The sequence below is a fragment of the Oxyura jamaicensis genome, chromosome 1, assembly GCF_011077185.1.
Source record: "Oxyura jamaicensis isolate SHBP4307 breed ruddy duck chromosome 1, BPBGC_Ojam_1.0, whole genome shotgun sequence".
Taxonomy (NCBI): Eukaryota; Metazoa; Chordata; class Aves; order Anseriformes; family Anatidae; genus Oxyura; species Oxyura jamaicensis.
The window spans coordinates 127,785,069-127,812,792 of NC_048893.1; the positions used below are offsets into that span (position 1 = coordinate 127,785,069).

General features: G+C 39.3%; 1 protein-coding gene across 7 annotated transcripts in view; it reads left to right on the forward strand.

Moving 5' to 3' along the window:
- The window catches only part of ARHGAP6 (Rho GTPase activating protein 6), a 317,893-nt gene that overhangs the window by 186,527 nt on the left and 103,642 nt on the right, over positions 1-27,724 (forward strand). The window contains exons 1-2 of one of the 7 annotated variants that reach the window (XM_035340901.1): positions 7,566-7,583; positions 11,570-11,675. The exons of 4 other annotated variants lie outside the window; for them this stretch is intronic. In XM_035340901.1, the coding sequence (XP_035196792.1) occupies positions 11,577-11,675 (99 nt within the window). In that variant the 5' untranslated portion in view covers positions 7,566-7,583; positions 11,570-11,576. Of the gene's footprint in view, positions 1-7,563; positions 7,584-11,569; positions 11,676-27,724 lie in introns of those variants that run through there. 2 more of the 7 variants (XM_035341051.1, XM_035341274.1) reach the window with 2 other exon arrangements.

Here is a 27,724-nt window from a genome sequence, read left to right on the forward strand (position 1 = left end):
GCAGCACTCGCACTGTATCTCCCGCCTTTCTGGAGGTACAGCAGGTGGACTTCATGGGAGAAGGGCAGTCAGGTTTCTCCTCGTCCTTCTGGTCTGGAAGGTCAGGAGCTATTTGGTACTGTCATGGGGCAGGACAAGGAGCTCGTGGCTGCATAGGAGTTACAGCGGCAGCAGGGAGAGTGGGGTGGGATGTCGTGCATGACCATGAGGCTGAGGAGCACCTCGCCTCCTGGGCAAGCACCCTGAGCACGCAGCTCTGCCGCAGCCAGCCTTCTGCTTGCTTGTCCAAATTTCACAATTTCTGTGTTGGCACTTGTATCCTGATAAGGGCCACAGGCAGAGAGCTGGCATGATACGAGCCTCTTCTTGATGATTTTGGTCATTTAGCTCTGTGAAATTATGTGGGTTAGGACACTCACAGCTGACAGCTTTCTCAATTGTCAGCGTGCTGAGCAAGCAGCTGCTGAAAACAGCCGGCAAGCACCAGCAGCAGATGTAACTCCCCTTATTTCTTGTACTTCCCGGTGGGATGCCGTAGGTTCACTTGCGAAACTTGAGTACTTAGGAGTGAAACACCAGAACTGTCTGTCCTTTTTGCAAACCTGACACTTGAAACTTATTTTTTCCCAGTTGCTGAATACGTTGTCTTTTACCGAAGTTAATGAGTATTGCATGCACTCAGCTTTCCGAAAAGAATTGGATTTTAATTGAAAAAGAAGCATGGCTCTGACACAAGGAACTATCAAAGTTCAGTTGCTGCAGGTGGCTTTCTGAGCTTGCTTTCGCCTCCAGCTTACCTAGGTATTTCCCACACTTTATTGTTGAATAGAATTTTTTACACTTGTCACCACATAAAGTATGAATATCTTAAGTGTTAGCACGTATTGCTATGGAAATGCTAGCTTTTCTCCTACTTTGCTGCTGCTCTTGGTTCTAAGATGTTTTTATAAAGGATTACCATAATAAATAAGTCATTAGGAAATTGTTTATGAATACTCTGACTTACACTAATTAAATATGTGAGGGTTAGTGTAACTTTTATTCGTAAATAGAAACTCTTTTTCTTTGCTGTTGGAGACTCCGAGCAGCTGAAGGAACTGCAGACAGACTCCTCAGGATGAAAGTAGTAAAAACAGCTCTGCTTGGGCTTTTCTCCATGGTTCCGTGTGGGAAACATGACGTCCTTCTCATCAGATAGTGGGAATGTTTTCTTCTGCCGGCCTGAGTCACTTGTGGGGAATGTCAAGATTAATGCACGAGATGAATTTTCTCACTGCTTTCCTTTCTATTGCAAAAATGGAAATTTGCTTGCCTTTGAACTCTTCTCTTGTTTCCAGCAAAACTTTAGGTATCCAGAGCATTTTGCCTCAGATTCAAACCCATTTCATGTGTGTCTCTTTCAGACTTGGCTTTTTTAGAGCACAGCAATTAATCTCTCTCTGTTTGCTTTGGTGCATTTGGAGAGCTGCTACAATATACAGGAAAACATTCTGTTCTCACAGAGCTGTGAGTAGGTATGTTTAATTTATCAGAGATCCATGGGCATAGGGTATTGATGTAATTCAATACCCTATATTTATTAATATTATTCAGAATAATATTAATTCTCTGTAATATGTAACAACAGCTGTTCTGAAATGACATTTATATTTAATGCTGGATTATCTGTACAGCTTACACCTACTTTCTTCTTTCCTAGTTAAACATTAAGAATTGCTGAAACAATTATTCCTAACTATTAAAATTAAAGGGGGGGGGGGAGGGAGGGAGGGAGAGGGAGGAAAAGGATGCCTTCACAGGTTACTCCTGGTAAGCACCAGTGTCTACAGCTTGAATTTTGTCAAAGACTCAGTGCTGGCAGCAGGCCAGTTTTGATGCACTTTATTTCTCTGTGATCCCACTAAATTTGAGCTAAAAGATTTAAGACTCTGCCTGAAAGGAATAACTTGCTGTTGAGGTACCTTTAGTAAAATCAGTAAGACAGAAATGAGAAACTGTTCCTATGGTCAATACACCTTTTTATATATCTTTTTAAGAGGTAGCACACATGGTTCAAAGCATAAGCAATGGGTGTATTTAGGGCTTTTCCTCTGTATCCTGCAGAGAGCAGTCAGATCATCCCCCCATGCTGTGCTTAAAGGAGCAGGAGCAGAGTGCCAGGTATCTTCCTTTGCACTTTGGTGCAGGCCCTAGTGGTAGCAGCTCCATCCTGCTAAAACTATCCCTGCTGCTTACATGGATGTGAGGGAAATGCCTGGGTTTCCTCCTAACCTTCCTGTATCCATGCTCTTTTCCTCAAAGATGGAAAGAAAGTGGTGTTCAGGTGATAACACTAACACTGGGCCAACCATGCCTGCATTTGAATAATAGGAAATCCGTCCAGAAAGCTAGTAGGAAGAAACAGATTTTTTTCATATAAGTATGCACAGAACTTGGGCATGTAGCAGGTACCACTGGTGTGCATCATGTGGTTGTGTGCCTGCTAATGCCTGCTGATTGCATTCTTCTTGATTCTCATGTGGGCGGAGAAGCAATTATTCCAATCAAGGATATCAGAAATTAATAAAGATAATTTCCATTTTAGATTAGGTTATTTTCTCAGAGAGGCTTATTTACTGTGAGCACGTGTAAAATTCTACTCTGTTGCTGTCACTGAAATACCCACCATTTTCTTTATAAACGAAAGATGGAAGTTGGATCAGGGTTCCTGTAATGTTAAGGAACAGAGATTATCTTATAACAAATGTCCCATTCTGCTCCTAAGGATTATGATTTTTCATTTGTGATGAGCAGATCATGGGGAAAAAACAACATCAAAACTTTTGAAAATATGTAATTTCATTGAATCAGTGACATCTAATTAGTAATTGAAAAGATAATTAAAATTTGACATGCTACTAAGTTTTGTCTGTTCTTACTCTTTTTCAATAGTACCTTATTTTTAAAAATTATTCATTACTCTTTGTGCTCTCTTTCACTCCCCCCCCACCCCTTCTGCCTGCCTTCATCTGATCGCTCATTTCAGCACTTCTCATTTTCTAATGCCTTCAGTTTTTCTTTGCTGTTGCCTGTTTCTTTCTTTGGTCTCTTTGTTTCATTTTCTTCTTTTCCTTCATAGCCATTTTACTCTGACTTTGCTTTCCTACTCAATATCATATTGGGTACTCATTAGCTGCCTGTGATTTTTTTCCTTCAGGCTTTCAGCACACACTTCTACAATTCTTCATGATCCTTTGTTTGTTTCTTTCATGTTTTACTAGAACCAAGACTGGTCATTATTCCTACTTACCAAGATAATTTTCTGAGACCCTGCTATAGTTAGGCAGACACAAAACCAAGCGTATGTTTCAGTGTGCATAACAAGGACAGAAATTAATTATAAATGTGATAGAATCTTACTGAATTTGCTGACTCTTGACTCTGAGTCAATTTGAGTTTTCTATTTAGATTACCTTGTTATTTCTGATTTTTTTTTTTTTTTTTTTTCCCAGATCATCCCCTTTCTGGTTTTGCTCATATTAATACATTACCAATTTTACATATTCTCTGATGAGTAAGTCTGGATAATATGAGTGAAAAGTCTTTTTAGTCTAAATGGGACGGAAATTAGTCTTTGTAGGACTGATAGAAAATAGCTGAAGCGCCATATGTCTTCTGACAAGCCAACGTGGTAGATTAAGCTGAAAAGGAAACAGTGAACCACAAACTGAAACGGGCTTCCTGAGCATTTCAGTCCTTCTTCAAAGGCAACTGTTTTATTTATAGTGTGCATTACCTTAGTACGCGTCTAAGCAAAGAAGGAAAAGGAATCAGTCACAGGAGTATAGAAACATACTTGAAATCTAGAATGAAAATCTTCATGCAGATTTCAATCCATGTCATAAAAGTTGCTGTAAGACGTTGGGAAAAGACAAAGGAAAAAGCCCTGAGTTTTGAACTGTGCATTCATTCAGTGAGTGGGCTCCACAAGAGGTTGGTGATGGACTCCTACTCCTGCCTCTGCAAAGGGTTTCCCTTTTGACCTCCGGCAATTTCCTTGGGGCTAGGTTGAAGTAGGGAGGGAGGCATCAAACTGCAAAGCCATAACACAGACTTTTCAAATACTCGGCATTTTCTGGAGGGCAATATGTAGCCTTGACTGTGTGCCTAACCTCAGAGTGCAATGGAAAGGAAGAAACAGGTGCCATAGCAGAGGCCTGCCAGCATGCCAGGCAGAGCCACTTGAGACCCAGAAACCTCAGGCTCACCATTTTCCAGTGTGACCTGGCAGGACGTTCAAACTCCAGTTTCTTGGAAAAGCTACAAGACGCTACATTAAAGAACACTCTAAGACAGGAGACCTCCGCATCTGCCTTAATCCTATACACACACACCAAAAGTATTCCTACATCTGTTCTGTGTAGATGCCTAGGCAGTTTCAGTGGCCTAAACTTAACCGCCTATAATCAGCCCCTTTTAGGCATCTAACCCAAACCTTTTGCCTTTGTCTACCCATGTGTAAATTGGAGGAATTACTGAGAGCTACGGACTTCGCAGGAACATGGTTGGGTTCCCTCTGCTCCCTGTGGACTCGATACGCTACATATGTTGCCACAAACTAGTCATAGGTGATTTGTCTTAACTAGTCAGGTCTCAAATGTTTTAATTCCCATTTGATTTCTAATACTTAGCACAGAAGAGAGCAGAGAAGTTCATTTTTAAAATAAAATCAAGCCTATTCATTCTTTATGCTCTCCAAATTGAGCAAGAAGGTTTACCTTCTGATTTTCTTTTTACAGGATCTGCTTTAACAACCACACTGATATTTCTTAGTCTGAACTTTTTTCACACCATTAATGTGACTTTTTCGAGGTCTTGCACCCTCTTACTCACTTAATTATGGCAACGTGGCATTAAGCCCATCAATAGAAATTACCTCTCTATCACCAGTCTTCCTTGTTTTTTACTATGCAAAATCTTTATCCAGAGAAAGTAGACTTATTCTTCAGGGAAAACAGCAACTCTAGCACTTTTTATGGAGTGCTTCATTTTAAATATCTGAAACAAACAAAAAACAATACAAGCTAATAACTATGGAAAAAGTCAAGTCACCAAAAATCAGAATGTATTTGTGGCTTTACTAAGTAGTGATTGCACCTGCAAAATAAATGCCTTCAGGAACAATATGAGAGAATTGATAAGTGGGAAGGTAAAACAAATGAACATGGTATTACACCTGCTAACTACCTACTGAAGGGTTGATGTGAGCTTCCTGTAGACAAGGTTGTCTTCCTGTGCATATACAACAGGGAGAGAAGCTTATGGGTGCTGCTTCCAATACTAGGGTGCTGTAGCAACCACATCCTACTGAGTAGCTTCCACTTGTTGTTTCTTTCTTTGTTTATTTTTGTTGTTGTGTGTTAGTTTTTTTTTTTTTTTTTTTCCCTTATCTATTTAATTTGTGTTACTGACTAGGGACAATTTAGATGTGGCATCAAAGTCACTTTGGGGATTCAGCTTTCTGGATTATCCTCTTGAATGATTTAAAGGCAGAACCAAGTTTCTCATCAGTGAGTATTGGTTTTGGGTACCTCAATTTTGGGATGACCAACTCAGGCCACTGTTTGTGGATTGGTTTGGTTTGGCTTCGAGGGATGGGACCTCATCAGCAACCCACCTCAAAGAGCTTCACCAAGTAAATGTTTATAAGACAATTTTGAAGCAGAATATTTATATGAAAATATAACTATTTTCATATTCGTGTCAGCTGCAATAGAGAGCAAGATTATTATTTTGCTCCTTCCTGAAGTCTTTCTTACTGTTAAGATTTGGGAAGAGAACCACCAGAAGCAGATCATGCTGTGTCTCCAAAGCAGCAAGCTCTTTTGTTGAATGAGGAACTAGAACAATCTGATGTTTTAAAGTCACACAAGCATTTCCTTTAGAGATGTAGAAATGCATTAAGTATAGCAAACACCAATTTTGTCCAGGTCTCTGATACTGAAACATACTCGGAAGGAAACTTGAGTATTTTGCTATTAGGTTTGCAAAACTGAAGTAGGAGGTACTTAAGTATTTTTATTATTTACAATGGTACTTTTTTCTGGATTGTGTAAATTTATAGTAAGGAACTAAATTTACATCCACAACCATTTTTCCGTGTTACACGTTGCTACATATTAAAGCTATTTGTCAGATGAGTGTTGATTTGAACAGGCTAAGGCTCTTACTCAGAGTAGCCCTGCTTATGCTAAAGCTGTGCCTTAGCTTCAGGAAACACACTATAATTAAATGTCAATAGAAATGATTAACTCAGCAGTAGCTCAAGAGCTGTATTGCAGTGAGACCTTGGTTTCTTCTATGCCAAGATTTGAGCTAGTTCGAGCACCACTAAACTTATCCTGAATTTACAGGAACATGGCAGATCATAATCTAGTTGTTGTGCATTGGAATACTATCCTGAAAAATAAGAGCATTAGTCACTTTTTTATAATTATGTTGTTTTTATAGCTGATAGAATATGCTTTATATGTAGTTCTGAGTGTAGTCCTGTGGGAGCTGGAAGGTTAATATCAGGTGAAGTTAAAAACATCAGCAAAAACACCAGAGAGGCAAAAGTCTGTGTTCAATTTATGAAGAATGTACAGCATTATTGCATGCATAGTACAAATGGGAAAAATTCCTGATTTGTAGATTCAGTAGGGTGTGTATATTCCCCAAATTACTTGCAGGTTATTTTTTTCTCAGTAAGAAACCAAATCCTCTCATTCTCAAGCTACATTTCAAGAGATGATAGTAAAATCATTTTATTTTTCTCTTTTTCTTTAATCCTCTTATCCTCAACATTTAACTGTAGGAATAGTCTTGAATCTAAACAGTACCCTTTAATTTTTTTACTTGGATTTTGTATTATTGAATAATAAAAGATAATGCATGGTATTCCCAGTCAGTAAGAAACAGAAGCTTCAGTATTTCAAGCTGCAGTGTAACTTGTTTGCTGAAGATTCAGTTATGCATCTGCTTGGTTAGTCAATAAGGATATTTATTCTAATGCATAAAACAGGTGGTAAGTGAAGTAAGCATCTTATATAGAAAAATCTTTGCATTGCTATTTATCTATTTCAAAATAACAGGAGCTGCACGTTACTCACTGTTTGTTCTTCTGAAAGATTCAGAAGCACTCTCTAAGAGTTCAATACTAGAAACAATAAATTCATATTCATCAGCTCCATTGTGCAAAATTGTACAGATATGGCAGTTAAAATAATATGATAGTGCTGAGCAATTTGCTTCTAATTTGCTTAACTGAGAATGGGATTCAGTCTTCATGTTCTGAGTGCCTTTCAATCTGGTGTATATGTGATTAATGTCGGTGAGTCACTTTCGATGGGAATTTTCTCTTTCCTAACATGACGAGATAGGGAGACTTTCCGCCCCTCCCACCACCAGTTTAAAAGCACTGCGAAAGACAGACAGGAGGAGGTAATTCTTCAATTTTTCAGGGTTGTACCCTGTTAGAGGAAGTGAGGAGATAACCAATTCATTGCCAATTACTGCATGAGTACCTGCAAACCAGCTAGGACAGCTGAGACTGGGATAAAAGTGTAAGTAGTTTATTATTCACTTGGGAAACCAACCATACTCACTGCTTATTAAAAATCTGAATTTAGCTGGGAAGACTAGTTCAGAAGAGGAGGAAGAAGATTCGGGAAGGAAATAATCTTGAATGTGCAGGAAGGCAAGTGAATCCTGTATGGATTTGTTGTTAGAATTAGTGGAGTTCTGGAGACCTGATTATCCTTGTATGAAGCTAGCTGGGGAGAATATAATGCTTTATGTACATAGGTTAGCTCAAAAACTTGCTATAACTGAGTCTGAAATAATGCAGCCATGTCTATGTAACTTTCCCTGTAATTTAGAAAATGTTTTTCTGTGTATATGTATGCTTCTTCCTGCATTAGGAATATAACAGGTAGTTTGATTATAATCAGAGATTATAAGATTTAGCTTCCTTAAAATCCAAGGGGGCAGAATGGCTTAGAAAATATTTCTTTGGTGTTATGAAAGTATCATCTCAAACTGACCAAAAGTATTCAGGAAGTCCAAGGGGCTTCAGCTCAGGAGTATCTGGGCACCAGGCATTCTAGGCACATAAAGGTATGGTAAATTCTCAGTAGTGTTTTACAGTGTTTAAACAGACTGCTGAGCTAGTAGCCACTGATTGGACTGGGCTATAGACAACTTGCTGGCTTCTGTTTTAGAAAGCCCTGCTATACCCCTGTATGCAGTTTTAGACTCACCTAAAATCTAAAAAGTCTGTCCCACATCACTTCTGACACAGAGTATAGACCTCCTGAGCTAATAACCGGGTGCCTTGCATTTTTGAGTTTCTGGGTTCATATCACCTGCAGCTTAAAGAATAGGACAGGGCAGGCGCAGTTGAGGCTAACCTCTGTTAACATAGGCAACCGTATCAGATGACTTTTTCGTTATGGTAGTGATGTTTGCTATGAATAACATTACAGGCTACTCAGTGACATCTAGTTGTGTATCTTCTGTCTAATACATTTTTGACTGGTTGGTATTTCAAAACTGACTCAGCATAAAGCATATGGGTACGATGGATGAGTGAACATCGGGTATTGTGACACTACTGGTAATGGTGCTTCTGCTTTGGCTTTATGTTACTGTTAGAAATGTATGTGTGATTCATTGTATTATGGAGAAAAAAGGACATTCAATTTGTATTACTGCCAGGCTGGGAAAAGAAAACCCTTAGAAAAAAAAAAAAAAAAGGTGTTATCTAAAGTGCAGAGTGCCAGCACTTGAACAGGTGACTTCCATGGAAAGAATAAAGATTTGGGGATGGTTCTGTAATTTATTAATAAGAGATTTACTTCATCCCTCCTGCCTCTGCTCTTCACAGCTCTTTAGAGCTCTGTTTGTTTTTCAGAAGTACAACAGCATGCTCACTGTGGCTGAAAAAGCATGTGTCCTGCCTGGGTTAAAGCAGAAAAAGAATGAAAGCCTTGGTACTGTACTGTTAGTGTGCTGATCTGGACACCAAGGTAAAAAAATATGTAGGTCAAAAGATTTTATAACCTATCTGTTAGTTGTAATGTTTGTTTTCAGTAGTCTCTGTAGTCATTTTTTCTTTCCTGAAGAAATCTATAGCTTCACAGGTTACTTAGCCTTGTTGGTTTTCAGAATACATTTCTTACTGGAAGTCCCATACTGCAGGCAGAAGATGTCCAGATCAAACTCCTGGCTGCCACTGAATGCACACCAAATACTAAGCACACATGCTGGTGGGTACTTGCACTTACCAATTGAGCAAGGAGAAACCGCCAGCAACCCTGCAAAGAACTGCAATACGTTCTGTAAGGCTGCCATCTCCGAATTCATACAGTACAAACAGCATGGCTCTTTGAATAGCTTTTTGAAAGGCAAGACCAGAGAAAAGGTTAGGAGTGGGTAAAGAAAAACAGCTGTGTATGTGTGGGCAAGGAAGAGAGAGAGGGTTTTTCTCTAGTGCTCTGGCTTGCCTCTTCCCTCCTCTGTATTGTCCTTTCCCCATTTCCCACGGCTGTCCCTGTTGCACAGGGTTCAAAGTGCCTCTTGCTGCTTGCCTTGGCATGCTGCAGATGAGTGCATGGATCACGAGGAATCAGCTGTCAATGCCACTAGGGACTGACCACTGCTGGACTAGATTTGCACCATGGGCTACCTACTTTATTTGAATGTATAAATCCTATCGTGTTGGCTGTTGGGGCCATCCAGCTGCTCCCTAATGCCTTCTCAAGCTCGAGACCATCATGGTGCCTGCTTGTATTTGTTCTAGCAGGCATGTAGAAAAATAGACTGCTTTTACATGACGTACTCTGAGTGTAACACCTACAAATGACAGTGACAGCTACTTTCTGAATACCCTGAGTGGAACATAATGTTTTTGTTATTCTTCTAAAAAGTAATCGGAAAAATAACTTAGTACATTGCCTCCTCCGAATTCCCATTTTTCTGTACAGTGGTTTGAGGCTGTGCATGGATGCCTTTGTTTTTATAGTTTACCTTTTCAAATTGTTATCTCATCTGAAAACACAAAGGAAATTTGTCTACTTTTTTTTTTTTCTTCATATTGTTCTAACAACTAGATGAAGAGAGAAATTACCAAAAGCAGGCTGAATAGCAGATCCTGTTAGACCCACCTCTGTTTTCATGAGGGCTGTTATTTCTCATGTGATGCTGAATGGGCATGAAGAGCTTTTTTAGCATTCACCATCTTTGTCGAGTTCCAATTTGTTGAATGGGCAGCTCTCCTACTGGTATTTCGAAATACTTTGTGAATTTGTGCCCGACAGAGTGATGTGGCTGTAATAGAGATCCCAGTGGGAAGAGATGAGGAAAGGAGTCTATAAATTACCACTAAGCTGTAGTCACATCTGCCAGTTTTCTTAAAGCCAGCCATTACTCTATGTGATCTTGTGCAGATACAAAGTGGCTTCAGCTGATGGCATGTGGGAGGCTTACCCAGGGAACTGAGGAAAGGCAGCCATAGCTGTGGTAAGCAACGTCTGCTTTAAGATGCCTGCATAAAACTAACTGGAGATCAAGGCAACCAGATAGATGAAATAGTGTTTGTTTAGCCTGGAGAAGAGAAGGGTCTGGGGAGACCTTACAGTGGCTTTCCAGTACCTAAAGGGGGCCTACATGAAAGCTGAGGAAGGACCCTGCCAAAGGAGGGTAGTAACAGGACAAGGGGTAATGGCTTTAAACTAAAAGAGGGTAGGTTTAGATTAGATATTAGGAAGAAATTCTTTATGTAGAGGGTGGTGAGGCCCTGGAACAGGTTGCCTAGAGAAGCTGTGGATGCCCCATCCTGCGAGTGTTCCAGGCTGGATGGGAGGTCTGGTGGGAGGTGTCCCTGCCCATGGCAGGGGGGTTGGAATTAGAAGGTCTTTAAGGTTCCTTCCAACCCAAACCATTCTATGATTTTATGGGAAAATGGTGACGTTTAGTTTTTTGGTATGTCTATGCTGTCCATAGAGTTCCACTTATCTATCTTTGAAAATAGATTATGCTTTATAGTAAATGGGCAGTGTAAAACAATTAAAGATAACTGAGTGATGCCATCTGCTGTCTCATAATCTTATTTAATACTACTTTTGATGACAGAATCGTTATCTCAAGAAGAAATGGAAACAGCCTAGGCTGATCAAAATGCCAGAGCTATGACAGTATCTGATCTGTATCAAAGTTATACAATATAAACATTGGTTGTGATTAAATACCATGGGCTATAGCATGTCAGAAGGAAACACAGTGCTAGGGTCAATCCAAGATAACTCCTCAGTGACCCTATTATCTAGAGGTTTTTGTTAGGCTTCTTTTTTGTTTGTTTGTTCTATTTCTCCTCTCTTTGAATTCTTGAGAGGAAGATGAAGGATCCTGTGGAAGAGACAATAAGTTGGAAGAACATGGCACACCATCCTGTTAAAGTGTGTGCTGTAGCCAAAATTTGTTATGTAGTGAAATTCTTCATGTTACAACTATATTTGGTACAACTCGTTATCCACAATGACTCTACTTTTAGGTGCTTTATGGAAAGAGTTAACCTGACCATGGACTTCAAAGAAGCTGAGAACCACATTTGTGTAAGACGTATTATTCAAAGAGAATTCACCCGTCATCTCAAAAAGGTAGAACAGATCATAACATTTAACTGTTGAATTTATACAGTGAAGTAAATTTCAAATTAAGTTGACTAACGACTAAAATGCTCAGCCTTGAAACAGTAGTTTATTCAGAGAATGTCAAATGCTTTCTTTCTTGTGTATATATGCATTATTAGGTTGGTTGTGCTTTTAATAGCAAGAGTTTGACTTATTTTCTTCAAATGCAGCTATACCACATTGCAGTTCACAGGTTACTCCTTGATGAAACAGTGAAATGTTGTAGATGATCTGAAGGTCCTGCAGTCAGCAGCGCTTAGTAGGTACAAATTGATGCAGAACTGAGGAGGCAGATTTTGTTTCATTATTTAACTCTTTCTCTGTTCTTTGTTTCTGTTTATAATGGTCTGCAATGAACTGAATTACAGTGATCTGTATTTCTGGTTGTATGTTAAGAGAGAGACCACCTGTGCTTTTTTATGCTTTTATATGGCTTAATTTTCATGATGAAACTCATATAGTCATTAAATGCCCATTTGCAGATGTAGTACATTAGAAGTCTCCCATTCGACCATTACCGTAACAGAAGCCCTGCAGCCTCTTCCTCCCTCAGTACTTGGGAGCCTATCCTCAAGGTGCACAAATGCCCAAACAAGCAGAGTGAATTCCGTAACTAACAATTCCTGAGGAAAGTCTTATCCAGCCTCCTTGCAAATCAACAGCTCTGCGGATGAATGTAGCACAGTCCACACTGACAAGAGGGGAAGCTGTGAACATGTTGACATCCTTGTAGCTTGCTGTACCTCTTTTTTATAAACATCTATAAGATTTCTTCCTCTGCAGACAGATTTTCTAATCTGGGGCATGGGACAGATTGAGGAATACTGAGGTAAATTAAAAATATATTTATACATATATTTGCTGGTTCTTTTGATCTTTTGTTTTCTAAACATTCACATATTCACAAACTTTTCTGCACAGCTCTAAACTTTACTTAAAGGTTTCTGCCTTACTTTAAAAGCCAAAATGAAATGCAAAATTCACATTTCCATATAAACATGGATTGGTCTTGAAAACACGGGAGCTTGAAAAAAGTTTGAGTTCACTTGAAAATGGTTAAGTGTCCATCAACCAGAAGTTGTGAGAGTATAAAATGGGGGTGCATTTACTTATATGCAAATCAGCTGTTATTAATTTAGCCCTAAGTACATAGGAACTCTTAAAGAACAAGTTAGGCCTTGGGGTTATCTCCAAACAAGTGAGGGGGGAAAAAATAATAATTGGGATGATGTAACTGTGAGTTTGTATTATATTTCCAGGACAAATGCTACGCTGTTGTAATTAGAGCATCAATAAAAACATGAGGAATTCTTGTGGCTTTGGCCAGAGAAAACCTTACCTGAAAGCAGCAGTGGATTTAAAGCTCTTGTTGGAGGATGTAGAAGGAGATTTTATTCCTCATGAAAACTCAAGGAGCTCTTGAGATGACGTTTTAAAGAAGTTGCAAAAATGTTCCCGTGTTCAAATTAGCACATCCTTCTCAGGGAATTGTGACCGGCTGTTAGCAAAAGATTTCTGGAAATATCTAGGCTTTTAGAGAACATGTCTTCTGCCACTCCAGGCTGGCTGTGTATGAAATTGAATGGCTTTGTATCTGCAGGGTAGTGCCTTACCAGGTTGGGCAGACTCTTAGTGATTTTGTAAGGTGATGTGGAGTGTGGATTAAAGACGTGACTGATAGGAAGAAATGACCAAGAGGTGGTGAAGATAGTAGAACGAAAGAATAAAAGGAAAACCAGGCTGTCAAAATTGGCTTTTCAGTCTGTCTAGCAAGATTTTTTTTTTTTTTTTTTTTAATGCTACGCTAATCTTGCCGGTACCTAAGTGCTTCATAAATTCAAAATGTAACCACAAAGGATTTCTTTGCTCTCCCCAGTGCGGTTTTTACCTCTATGACTCTTGTTCTTTTCCAACCGAGTGCTATTTCCAGGGAAGCCAAATCATACATTTTGAAAGTGAGCAGCGCTTCAGGGAACTCTCAGATCATCTGACGAAAACAACAAAGACATAAGTGAATTAGTGAGAGACCTAGTAATGCAAGGAACAACGTGTATGATGAGTATTCATCTTCATCGCAACTATTACTGTTAGAGGAACAGAAGTGGCTCTGTGCCTCATTTGCTTTTTTGTTTAAATGCTAAAAGGATGGTTGCTGAAGTGCCAAAGGCTTCTGATTCTGTGTTTAAACTCAAAACCATCAGAAGTTCCTCTTAGGTTTTGAAGTGCCGTTCCGTATGCCGCATTGTGTGAGGGTCCTTGTTGGCATTGCTACATCTTGTGTCTGTCTGAACTTACAGTGCCAACTCCTACATTTTAACATTGCAATATAACTAACACCTGCCAGGAAGACAATTCAATTGAATGTGCAAATATGCAAATAATGTTGCAAGTAATGCTTTTTTTTTTTTTTTTTTTTTTTTTTTTAATCTTTAAGCGATAATGCACCTAGTGGAATTTTGATCTCGGAAACAAAAAAGATCATCTGTTATGGCCCTGTGTGCTAGGTGCCAAAATTCATTTTATCTGCTAATTAGCAACACAAGTGCAGTAGTATTATTGGGGGTGCTTAGAATACATACTCGGATAAAAAAGAAACTGGTCAAGACCACAGGGAAGGTCGCTGGGTCATTTTTTTTTTTTTTTTTTTCCTCTTTTCATAGTCATAAGCTATGTCCCTGGTCAGTATGATACAATGATGTTTGATTCTACATCCAGTATTTCTCTGTACCCTGAGATGTGGATGATGAATTCAAGGAACCTTTTTAAGGGAAGTTCAATGCTTGTGGGGTGGGTTGCAAACCTGGGGTAAGAATTGATTGACTAGATTTTCTCTAGTCCTTTCAGCATTGTCCTGTTGTCCTGTTTTACTACCTCAGCTTATTTTCAGGGTTCTATGAGTCACTTTTTGAAAATTGTTGCACTGAATTTCCTTATATGACATAATTTATGTAAAAATGGTTGTGTGATACTTCAGATCAAAATCAGGATTCAATCTATACCTGAGATGATTCACAATTTAAAAACTAAGTTCTGTATGTAGTTTGTTGTCAGTTTAGAAAATAATACTGAGTTATTTCCACTCGCTAAGCACATAGAAGTATTAGGGCAACATGAGCCTACTTCTGCTTTTTTTTTTTTTTTTTAAGTGTAGGTCTTGCATTAAGATAACTTCTTCTTCTTGTTAGAGCAGAACTCAGGCAGCTGATTTTTTTTTTTTTTTTTTTAAATAAAGATGGATATTATTCTGAAGAGCAAGAATGCTTTTTCCAGTTCAAAACCTTGTTTTTGCTTTTCCTTTTGCTTTTTGCTGGAATTTCATCACATACAGTAAAAGCACTAGCTTCTTTGAATTAAGCAAATATATTTATAGCTATAGGAACTCTACTTTCTCGTTCTCTTGAAGTGGATGTAGTAAAAAGAGGAAGATTCTCTGAGTGTACTGCTCTTCTTTCTTGTCCTTCCAGAAGGGTGCAAACTATAACAACAGTTTAGCAGTGTATGTATGGGTGCTTCTATGGGGGGAAAAGTCAGTTGGCTGCAGCATTTAATTAATCTGTTCTTTATGTTCAGTGCCTTATAGAAACCACTAACAGTAGCTCTTTGAGGAGTATTAATTACAAGAAACTGTCTATTGATAGAAATTACCCCAGAATACCCCTTGATTTGTGTGCAATGTAAGGTATTTAGTAGTGTCTTTGTCACTGCTGTTATTGCTAAATTTCCAAACATTTAATTGTCGTTTGTATCGTCAAATCTTTATGCCATCCCACTCTTATTTTCTATTTGTAATGCTTTTCAGTTTACAGACTTGAATGCGTGCTGTTGGAAATTAAGGCTGGAGATTGACATTGTCTGTGGTGGTGCACACGGGAAGAATTTAGAACTGATTTATAGTATAGACTTAGAAAAAAAAAAAAAAGGCCTGAAAATGCTCTGTTAAATTTAGACTCATTTCTCTATAGCTAGTTACAGTGGTGTTTTCAAGCATAATCTATTTTGTGTTTTCTTACAGTGTCTTTAGGTCATTATTTTTCAACTTGTCAAATTTACAACATACTGGAAGACTGACAGAGGGGCAGATAAAAAGCTTGCTGGCTATGACAGGAGAAGCAGCACGTAGACCCAGCATGATAGTGCTTCAGCAGTTTTGACTTGCATGTCTGCCTTCATATCTACAGTAACATAACTTAAAACTTTGAGAGGAAAAGATAGTAAGAGCAGAAGAGAGTTAGTTTTTACAGACTTTAAGATGTTTGGTAGTGTTGAGCACATGGTAATTTATAATTTAACACTATAAATTGGAAGTGGCTCTCACTGTGATATGATCTGATGGCAACAGCACCATGGTATGTATGGTGTGTGTACAGACTGTCTGCACAGAACGTGCAGTAAAGTCCCAGGCCATTGCCTGATAAATCTTCCCAGAGCGTTGCAGTTACGTCAGGTTTGTGAAGGCTCACTGACAGAATGGAGTTCAAGATTGTTGCTGACCCAAGGGTCTTACAGGAAGTTTTGAGTCCCCAAATGTGGGAACAGAACCTGCTAGACTCTGTAAACTTGGCCGCAGAGAAAAAGTGACCACATGCATTAAAACATGAGATAATGTATCTCCCACACACTGAAAAAAAAAAACAAAAATGCAAAACCAGACTATGTAAAAGAATTATCTAGTATGTCTAAAAACAGCGCTGTATGTGTTTCTCCTTCTATTTTAAGATTATTTAACATAAATTGATGCTATCTAACTCCACATGCCTCCGCTGAGGGAATGTTGTTCTGAGCACACAGAACACGCGCGCCAACATGAAAGGATAAACACCTCTTTGCCTTTTTCTCTGAAAAGTGAATGCAAGGAAGAGAGAGCATGATTTCCCTTGCTGCCTTTTACCTCTTTCCTGGATCAAGCATGTGTCATAAAGAAACGAGCAAAAACAATTTTTTATTAGAACAAATTCAGCTGTGGGGAAGAGAGTGATCTAAAACCCTGAAGACATCTCAGCTTCTGAAACCTTTTGCCGCTTTGCATCACAAATACTCCTGGTGCTCATGATTTGGGCTCTGTGAAAGCCACCTGGAAACCTGATAATGTTCCTTCTCAGTTAAGCCTTGTAATGTGATGGCCACCTTTGGGAGCTGCCTGGGAACGAATCTCCTTGCTGGAATCCAGGAGGATGAGGCTGGATGAAGAAAGCAGTTAACCCTGGTTTTGGTTGGAACTGACTTTGTGATAGCATGGAGAACTAAAATGACAGTAATCATCCAATTTAGAGTGGGACAGGAAAGCAATGGTAGGTGATATCAGCTGGGCATATGAGTAAAACACTTTTCTTCTTTTCCCTGCAAGCTTTACTTGTCATGCTAACCACTCCGGCCTCGTTCTTTTCCCCTACCCTCCCATCTGCTCAGCTGCGTCCAGCTGTTGTTTCCTTTCTTGTACTTAAGTGTGCTCTTACTCTAGGGTATGTTTACAGACAGGCCAGACCCTGTTGCCGGGGCTCTGCTGGTATCTATGCCTGAGAGAACTGGTCATGTTTAGACAGGAAATTTAGCTGAACTATAATGCTAGGCTAATGTGACACTGAACCTGCCTGCTTCATGGCTTGTGAGATTAGTGTGCTGCGCATGGGAACTTGTATGTCTTCATCCAGATGTGAAAAATGCTCTAAAATCTTATTCCTTACAGCAGAAACTGTTGTTATTGCTATTACTATTATTGCTAAGTGTCTGTACAACCCACTTGTAATGACCCTTATCCGTGACAGTAATGCAAATGGTGACTATAACTTTAATAACAATTGAAACATGAAAGAGCAGTTGATGCCAAGAACAGCTAAGACTCCGGAGGGGAACAGGGAATGACAAGAAAAATATTATTCCTTTAAACATTCACAGATGTATTTTGTATAACATGCTATATATGTGTGTAAATATATATATATATATATATATATATATATATATATATAGACATGCATATAGGTATGTATGTGTATACATACACAGCCATAGTTTCACAAAGAAGTTTTTGTAATGATCATATTAACTGTGAGTTAATCCAATGTCAATTTGGGGAGAATTGATTACAGACAAGCAACTAAAATAATAACAGCTTTGCTTAAGTTTTTAAAATAATATTGTTTCTGGAAATAAGCTTGTTGCTCATTTCTCCCAAGCAGCTATTTTTCTGGTGCTCTGGTGCTTATCTGCGTGTGTGTGTTGGTGAGATAGAGCAATGTACATGCATCTGACTAGTACGATTTCATTGAATGTTATTTGCAATATATTCCTTTTGACATTTATTTTTAAGAAAAGGCAGAGCTTATTATGTATCAGCGTTTCACAGTGAATTTAAGACTGGTGTTATTATTAAGGGCATTTAATGAGGTCATTTCCTTTCTGAACTCTGGAAGATTCCTTCCCAGCACCAAGCGTAGCGTGTGTTGTGTTTGTGAGTGCATAAATGAGTAGGAGTCCTCAGTGACACCATAGCCTGATACTAATTGGTGTTACTTTTGTGTTTTCAGATGCTTTTATGGGGTTTTCTGCTGTATGAGCCGGAGGTTTCCATGACAGTAACAAAATGCAGGCATTTCTCTTTGAGTAAATACCTAGTGATATGGGGGGCGGGGGGAACCAGTATTTAGGTCATGGGCTGGGAATGTGTCTGTCTGTGGGACAGGATGGATGCTGAGACAGCCTTATGTTTATGTCCCTGTGCTCAGGTGCGCTCCTGTGCACTGATTTGGCCAGATGTGCGCTGCTGACTTGATGGGGACAGCTGGCATTTTGCAGCATAGCAGGTGGACTTCATTTGTAACTGTGAAGCATTCAGAAAACAGAGTGGCAGAAAAAAATGGCAAAGAATCCAGACAAATAGTTAGGCAGGCCAGATCAAAGCTGTTGTAGCTTGAGCTTCTCTGTTCATAAGTGTTGTGTTGCAAACATGGGCAGATCCGTAAATAGATGTCATGGTATAACTGAAGCTATAGTCAGCCCTCTTTCTCCCCACAATACAAAACTAAATTTGACTGGGGAAATTCTCTGTTGATTAAGACTGGTATTTTGGGAACTGACACTATACTTGCATTATGGCCATAGCTCCGAGCTGGATTCCTTGCTCCAAAGAGAAGGAAATGACTTACTTCACTGTTACTGTTTTTGAGTTCTTAATAAATATTCAAGATCTTGGAATCTCATACTGGTTTCCTTCATCATGTTAGATTAAAATGGGATTATACAGATAAATAGGAAATAAAGGTTATTTATCAATCTATTATCAATCTAGTAAGGTTGTTTTTTTTGTTCATTTGTTTTTAACGAACTACCTCTGAAGGAGATGAAGTAGGAGCTGTTTGTGCAATTGCAGTGCATCACCTTTACGGAGCAGCAATTCTTCATAAAAATTGAGAGAATGCAAATCCAAAGAACAAAATAAAGAAAAAAATATTTCTTTCTCAAGAAATTGACTTTCCTTGCTGTTTTGGGAGGATCATAGGTGGTCATGTACTAAGCTTTCTTATTTCCTTGCTTTACCTGAAGCTGTTCGCTCCTCTACTCTTCTTTAGGACTGAACAATGTTGCAAAACATTGTTAGTTAGAAATTTAAAAAAAAAAAAAAAAAAAGCCTAAGGGCTTGTGTGATACCACATGCATGACTCATTATGCTTTTTCTGGGGACAAGGAACTTCTATATCCTGGTACATATTCAGAAGTAGCAGAAGTAGCCACCCTACAAGGGTTAGACAGTTGACAGTTGTTTTTCCTCCTCCTATCAGGCCATATGCACTCATGCTTCCTGTCTAAGGAAACGGGTATAAACTTTCTCTCTCCCTTAGTCCCTGAATTCCTTTTTTTTGTTGTTGGTGGTGGTTTGGTTTGGTTTGGCTTGGTTTAGGTTTTTTGTTTGTTTGTTTTTGTGGTAATTGTTGCTGTTTTATTTTTCATGTGGAAAAGGAGCTGAGTTCCTAATAATCAGCTCCAGGAGAGGGTTATGTGGGGAAAAGGGAGATTATCTGGTTTGTAGTTAAGGCAGAACTCAGAATAAAATGTTGTCAGATACCTGTGTGTTCAAAAGAACAGGTTAACTTTATGATTTATGGGCAAACAGGTAATGCCTCACAAATTAAAAATCCAAAATTATAAAAAACATTGAAGTATTTTAGTAGCTCTTTCTGTAACTACATTAGTTTCTCTTCCTTGTTTTGTAATTTCTGTCTTTAAAATGTCACCTTATATATATACATATGCGGTAAAACTTTGCTTGAACACCTGCCTTTGCAAAAACTTTTAAGAAAGTACTGTACTATTTGATGAAACAGAACTACTTGTTTCAAACTAGTAATACTGTATGACAGAGCACAAGAATTCTGACTGAATAAGTGCTACCAAAGGTGAGATAACCTTACAAGATAAAATATTAATGGGACAGCAAAAACTGGTAATACAATTCAGTTCAGTGCAATACAAGTAAGCTAGGGAGGGACTCTTTGTCAAAGAGTGTAGTGATAGGAGAAGGTGTAATGGTTTTGAACTAAAGGAAGGCAGATTTAGATGAGACATTAGGAAGAAATTCTTCACTCAGAGGGTGGTGAGACACTGGCCCAGGTTTCCCAGAGAAGCTGTGGATGCCCCATCTCTGGAGGTGTTCAAGGCCAGGCTGGATGGAGCTTTGGGCAACCTGGTCTGGTGGGAAGTGTCCCTGTACATGGCAGGGGGGCTGGAACTGGATGCTTTTTAAGGTCCCTTCCAACCCAAACCATTCCATGATTTTATGATAAAATCCTCCTGGAGCTGCAGGAGAACTGAATCTTGAGCACAGGTGCAAGCAGCCCGTGAGCAGAGCTCTGCTGACAGTTATTTCTCCCAAACACATGCAAGATGAGTCAAAGACAAATCAAGGTGGAAATTGAATATGAAAGCAGACGGGATCCAGGTGGTACCAGCCCATATATCATCCTGGCGTAGAAGGTGCACCTTGTGAATTCTGCTGGAGCAGCTTAATACCTGCCTACAGCTCTGTGTGACCTACACCTCATGGCTGCTATAGAGAAACACCATAGTGCACAGTGTGGTGCTGCCATTTCTCCTTTTATGTGGATGAATAAGATGACTCTAATCAGTTGAAGGACACAGCATGGATGTTAAATAATGGATAGCTCAACTATGATTTGCCAGCTGTAAAGCAGCGATGAATTTCTAGGGTCAGTAATTTATTAATGCAGTCTGCCAACATCTGTGAAAACATGCCTGCATATTGTGTCACGGGTATTTTTCATATTTAGGATGGAGATCCTCAGCGAGATACTCAGCTGATCTCAACTGGCAAATTGATGCAATGGAATCACTTTGCTTTGCTTTGCTGTTAAGCATGGTGCATGGTAAGAAGGCCCTGATCTGCTACACCTCTTCTGGCTGCAAGTCCCACAGTGCGAGTTTGGGAACCTTTGTGCAACTTTGTAGCAGCTCTTACCTCTAACTCTGGAGGTTGTTTTTTTTTTGTTTTTTGTTTTTTTTTTTTGTTTTTTTTTTCAGTCCTAAGTCTGACGGTCATTATTTTAATGTGGCTATGGACTACTGTGTATTTCTTAATTCTGTGCAAATCTGTAGACGCTAAGTGGTAGTAAGGAGCAAATTAATACCCCGCACTTCCTTCAGGAGCATTTATTAGCATAGCAGCCTGAGTCCTTGTCATGTAAGTGCATGGATCTGGGTCAATTATGGGGCACCATAGAAATAGGGGATGTGATGAAACATGTGGCTGTAGAAACATGAATGGAAGACCAGACACAGGAAGACAAAGTAGATTCGAGTCTGCTCAGCCACAAGATGCAAAAGCGAGAAACCAGAAGAAGAAATAGGATATGGGAATAGGCCAACAATCTGCAAAGGCCAGCAAAAAAGTGGCAACTGGTTTGGGATTTCTGACAGAAGGATCAGCCACCAAATACCTGCTTTTGGATATTGCTCTTGAGGGTAGAACTGGGAGTGAATAATGACCTCCCTCAGGGCTCTTAACCTTATTGTAGCAAATAATCATTTTTAACTTGTGGAACAGATGGATTTGAACACTTGCAGTTCAAACTGGTGGTGGTGTGTCCCTCGTCCAAACAGTCAAGTGACCTTGTTTGTGCTGTGTAGCTGGACCACTAAGCAGCTATTTCCACTGTAAACACTCAAATAAAACTGTTTGGAGGGTATGCTTGTGCATATCACTCTGTTATTAACTTTGTATGAATACACACGCTAAACCTCCTCCTTGGGTGCCTAAATGCTTTGTTAGCGGAGGCAGAACGAACACATTGTACATATATTTTCTCTGTTCGTTTTTGCCCTGCCAGAGGGACAGGCTGGTTGGCAGAAAGGTGTGAAGGTGGTACCCCCAGCACAGAGGGAATGAACTGCAAGGAGAAGTGGCTGGGTAGCTGGGGCCCTTCCAGCAGAACCAGCAGCAACTTTGTGTGCAACCATTAACCCCCCAGTGTACAACATACTTCATGGTAAAATTAAGATGATAAAACTACTATGATAGGAAGAGACAAGCACATCGAAGTCTGAAATTATTTTAAAAGAGTGGAGTTTGTACATACTCTTGAATACAATCTGTGCAGTATTATGTTGCTCTCTCTTCTAGACGGCAATTAAAAATAATCATCCCATTAGTTAGGGAACAGATTTGTTTGATTTGTGTTTCTGGTTTTAGAGCTATTAGGCAGCAAAATAGTTTTAAGTGTCAATTTCTGGTTAGAAACAGAATGGAGCTGCCAGGGATAGATGGAGGGTAGGAAGGATCTCTCTTTTACTGTGCAAACATCCTACCCTGGCTAGTGGCCTTGAGCATGTAAGAGCTGCCAAAGGTCTTTGATTATCATTAATACTGGCAAGCTCCATGAAGGGAGGAACATATTTCCACTTTCTCATGGGATATTCTTCAATAGTGTGTGCCTTGTTCAGTTTATGACAGAGCTTTCTCAAGGGCTCTCTTTGTGCCAATGATTTCCCATCTTTTGTTGGTTTGTAGCCTACTCAAATGTGTCCAGTGGAGAAGAATCTCAGCCTGCTGAGAAATGGCTTGTTCTTCCTCACTGTGGTCCTGGGATCCCCCAGGGGTAGCCAAGCAGTAGTGGTTGTGGAGAGCAGTTGTTACTTTTGGTGTTGTTGCAGGAAAAAAAAAAAAAAAAGTTATTTTAAAATGAATTTTAAGTGAATGAAGGCGTCAGAAAATATTATGTTGAGTTCAACTCATAAACTTGCAGACATCTAGCTTGGGTTTACCAGGTCACAATGGGAGTAGGGTGCCAAATGGGGAGGTTCACAGCTCAAAGCATGGCCGTACCCAATACTACATGGATTTCCCAGATGGGACAAATACAGCAGCATAGGGACATGTTGGGATTTCAGGTAATTCTCTCCACCTGAAGCTTACATTGACACGATAGCCCCATGAAGGATTTGTCAACTTGTCAGAGAGCAGCTTTCTTTTTAAGCAACGTGGAAGCACCAGAAATGGTGTCCTTCAAGCGGATGAGAGCTGTTATGCATGTGTTTTAGAGCAGTTCTGTGTCTTGGAGGAAGAGGAGCAGTTGGTTTGACAGTTGCCAGAGCAACTAATGCTTTTTTAATGGACAGAAAGGATAAGTGATGATATAAAGACCACGTAACTGGTGCACCTTCCCCTGTCTCCTGCCAATTTTCCAGCATATTAAAACAGTAATAATTTATGCGTTCAGCTGAAAAATGGCTCTTCATTTGCCTAGCTCAGCTGCATTTGTGAAACTGTGTGATCTTTATGGAGACATCAAAGAAGAAACTATTTACACACCAGACGGCAAGGATTCAAGCATCTCTGACAAGTATACTGTGCAAGGGAAAAACGCATTCCTTGCTCTGCCTCCAGAAATGCTCTTGGGTGTGGAAGTTGCTGGGCCAAGCCTCATTTATCTCAGAGGTTGCTGTCTTCTGTTTGTCTCTCTTCCCTTCTCCCATGAGTACTTTTTTTGCAAATTTTCCAAACTGTTTTTGCTTACTGTGGAATTACTGTTTATGTAGTAAGGCAGGTGTATGGCGATGAAGCCTAGTGCAGGACAGGCCTTCTGCTAGCCCACGGCAGTGCTGCAGAGCCAGCTGCCTGGAAGTCGGCACGGGGATGTCCTCAAGTAACTGGTGCCTGGGGTGAGAACTCAACCATCGTAGTATCTGGGACCCAGCTGGCTGCTGACTTCAGTGAGGAACGATACCAGAGCAGAAAGGACAAATCAAATCCCACAGTATACAGCTGCTTGCTTTACGGTACAGAGAAATAGATTAACTGGAGCTTTCATCCACCAGTTTAAGGTTATGCATTTAGATTTAGTGGTGGTTTCAGTAGGGCTTGTTATTAGTGAAATCTGTAGGCATTTTACAGCTGAATTCCAGAGGAAGAGGGTTTGGCTAATACTGGGTATTTTTTGAAATCTCCCTGAAGTTTTAGAATGCAAAGGCTTGTGTCTATGGGACTTTGCTTCCTCTGGGGTTCTCTGTAAAGTCAGCATTAATTACTTCAGGGTTGAGCTAAGGTTACTGATTTTGATTAAAGATTAAGTATTAAACCATTGAGCATGTTTATAAAATAAAACATAAATATAAATAATTGCAGAAATCTTAAATATAAGGTTACACAATTTTCACACCACTCTTAGAGCCGTTTTCACAAATCAAGCATGCTTTCATAGCTCTTTAAAAGTAAGTTTTATGTTGCAGCTCCTGGTTTTGTAGGTTTGAATCTTGCCTTTCATTTTGCAGTTGTTTTTTTTTTTTAAAGTTACCTGAGATACAATGCATGACAATTTTAAACTGTGCACTTACTAAAAATTATGACTGAAATAAGATCAGGCTTTCCAGTGAATGACATTGAGGTATTTAACTGGAATAAGTTCACTGCTCTTGAGTAGAGAAGCAGAGCATGAAGCGTGCACATTTTTTTTTGCACAGATGATAAAGTAATAAACGTTTGCTAACAATTTTATGCTTTTTAAAACTAAGTAGATGACTACTTACTACCTTGTTGCCATTTAGTAAGCCATTTTCTGGGTTCATGTGATTTCTGAAGAGGAAGAAGTGAAAATCTTTCTCAGATACCCTAAGCAGAGAGAGAATGGAAATATTTGTAGGAAAGGGAATATTGGCAGGAAGCCCTCTCTTTAGATACTTTTGTGTTAGTGACTAGTATTTATTCAAAAAGAAATTTACAACATTTGGCATGTGCAACATGAACCTCTTCTTCCCCCATAGCTTCTTGCCCATTTTTCCTTTCTTCCTACAGCCCTCTCCTCTTGCATCCTTTCCCATTTGTTAACTGGTCTCATCTCCCTTCTTTCTGTAACTCATACACATGCCCAGTTGACACAACCCCACCTCCAAATATCTTATGCTCACTCTTCCAGGCTGTCTGTGGATCACCCTCCTGAAAGATGCCCCTTTACATCACACCCTCTTTTCCTTAGTAATACGGACCTGCTGTCGTCTGTTACGTTACACAATAAAAATAATTTTAAAAAAATGTTGCACTCTTGATTCTATTTGCTATTGCAACTGCTGCCCACCTCCCTTTTTATTTTCATGTTGAATTTATTGATTCAGCTACCCAGTGTTATTTTTCTTCAGTTCTGTCTGGACTTCTTCCAGGCTGGCTGTCATCCCTGCCACTGCATCTTAAATGCTCTAAACCAGTGTCCCATGACTGCCAAATAGCATTGCGGTATTAGAGGGACACCAGGAGAACTTCTTGTTCTTGATCAGTGTGTGTTGTTTCTGTTCTTTAAATCACATAAAATGGAAATATTTCAGTGCCACTGAATTCTTTGTTTGTAGATGAAAGAAAGATACTTGATTTCCTAGGAAACAGATATGGGTACTTGCAACATGAAAAACTCTCTATATATCAAAAAATAGGGCATACAAAATATATTGTAATTGTTGAGATAATGCCATGGTCAGAGAGTAATTACATACCGAATATGCAAACCTCAGGTACCTTTGACGGTATGGTATCTCTTATAGTTTATATACATATAAACTTTATATGTTTATATACATATAAATATATACATATATGTTTATATACATATAAACATATATACCTATGTTTCATGTAAGCCTCCTGCTTATTACTGCAGATTATGCTCTGCCTTGGGAAAACAAGCAGGGATATAGGTGATAGGTGATTTTTTTTTCTTTTTTTTTTTTTTTTTTTTTTTCCAAAACTGGATGTGCTGTTGCTCTTTGATACAATTCTTGGGCTTCTGATTCTTGGGCATTCAGTTTGGATGTGTTAACGCTGAAGGAGGCTGTAGCCATGCGGTATACATTTGTAAATGACCTAAACAGCTGAACTTTTTGAGATTTACTGAGTTATTGTAATGTTATAGTGTCTTACTTAGCCAGCAACTTTTGACTTTTCGTTAGGTAAATACAATGAGGTTTCTCACCTGAAGAAAGGTTGGCATCATTTGAAAGCAAGAGGGATATGCTTGTAGATCATCGTACTCGTCAGTCATCACTTGCATCAGTAAGAAATTTAGGAAGGTTCACACAAAACTGTATGTGAGGATATGCAGGTTGATCTTATTCAGCTTAATTTAGTGACATAAGCTGAAACTAATTAAAAGTATTTTGGGTGTGGATATTACATATGAACTTTGCTTCAGGAAACATGAAGGAAAAGCACTTTTTTTTACTTTTCCTTGATCAAATATGATAGGAAGTTATTTTCAGTTGTCTTGGACATGAATTCATACTATATGGCTAGAAATAGCTTCTATGAAGTATTTTCAAAGTAACCCTAAATAAAAGATTTTTCTGTTTTCCTGCTAATGTAATTACAGACCAAAGGAGCTGAAATGTAGCTCAGTTTGTGAGTGATAGTATTTTATTGTAGAAATCAGCACTCCTGTCTTCAATATTATTAAAGACAGAAAACTGTCCTTTTGGAAATATAGCAGTAGGTGATGGGCCTTATTGGAGAATGATTCTCGGGTTCTTCAATGAAAACAGGTGCTCAGCTGTAACAATAGAAGGCTTCATATGCAAAATTCTCCATACACACTAAGTGTAGCTGGCAAAATTGAAAATGTATCTTTGAAAATGAAGCTGGCCTGGCTGTTGCTTGGCTTATACTAATGACAGGATGGCATTTAGCTCCAATGTTTGGAGTATACGTTAGCACTTGTCTTTCTGTAAGGTAGGCAAAAGAAGTCAGTTGAGGCACCAGTGAACGTTATAAAGCAGAAGGAAAATCAGAAAGTCCTATTCAGTTTGTGCTGGTTTTACTCACAGTTAACACATCTGTGTAATTCCTCTGGTAGAGATCTATAACTGTAGGCAAGACTGGTTTTCCTTGCTATGGTTTCATGTTAACGCATCCTTAAATGCTCAGATTGCTCAGATTTAATTGAAAGGGTAAGAAGGTTGTTGTATTAAAAAAAAAAAAAGGAGAGAGAGAAGAAAAGAAAGAAAAGGAGGAAAAAAAGGAAAAAAAGCACTTGTTTAGTTTTTTTTTTTTTTTTTTTTTTTTTTACCTAGGGAGTGAGCTTATCTCGAGGGAAGGCTGCAACATGGAGGATGTGCCTTATTCGAGGGCTCCTCCAAGCACTGCTGCATCCCCTGCAGCCTCCCTGCTGCTTGTGGCTGCTTCCAGAGACGTCTGGGCAGAGCCTGGTACATGGGAATTCTGTGTGGGATGCAGGAGTGCAGCGCTGTATCTCCTCTGTATTGCCCCTGGGGGAAGCCCTATGTAGCGTGTGAAGCCTGGCAAGTCAACGAGCAAGCTGTAGCCTGACGTAAGGGTGCAGTCACGGAGCGAGCCGCAGATAAGGGGTGGCTGAGATACGTTGACTTTTGTTATCAAGTAATTGATGCTCTGTGAGAAGGAGTTGTTTCTGAATTTGTTGAATCAGCTGTGGTCATGGCCTGAGAGTGAATGGTTGGAAAGCTCCAGCCCTGTTTGGACCAGCTAAACTAATGCTTGTTATCCAGGACCTAGT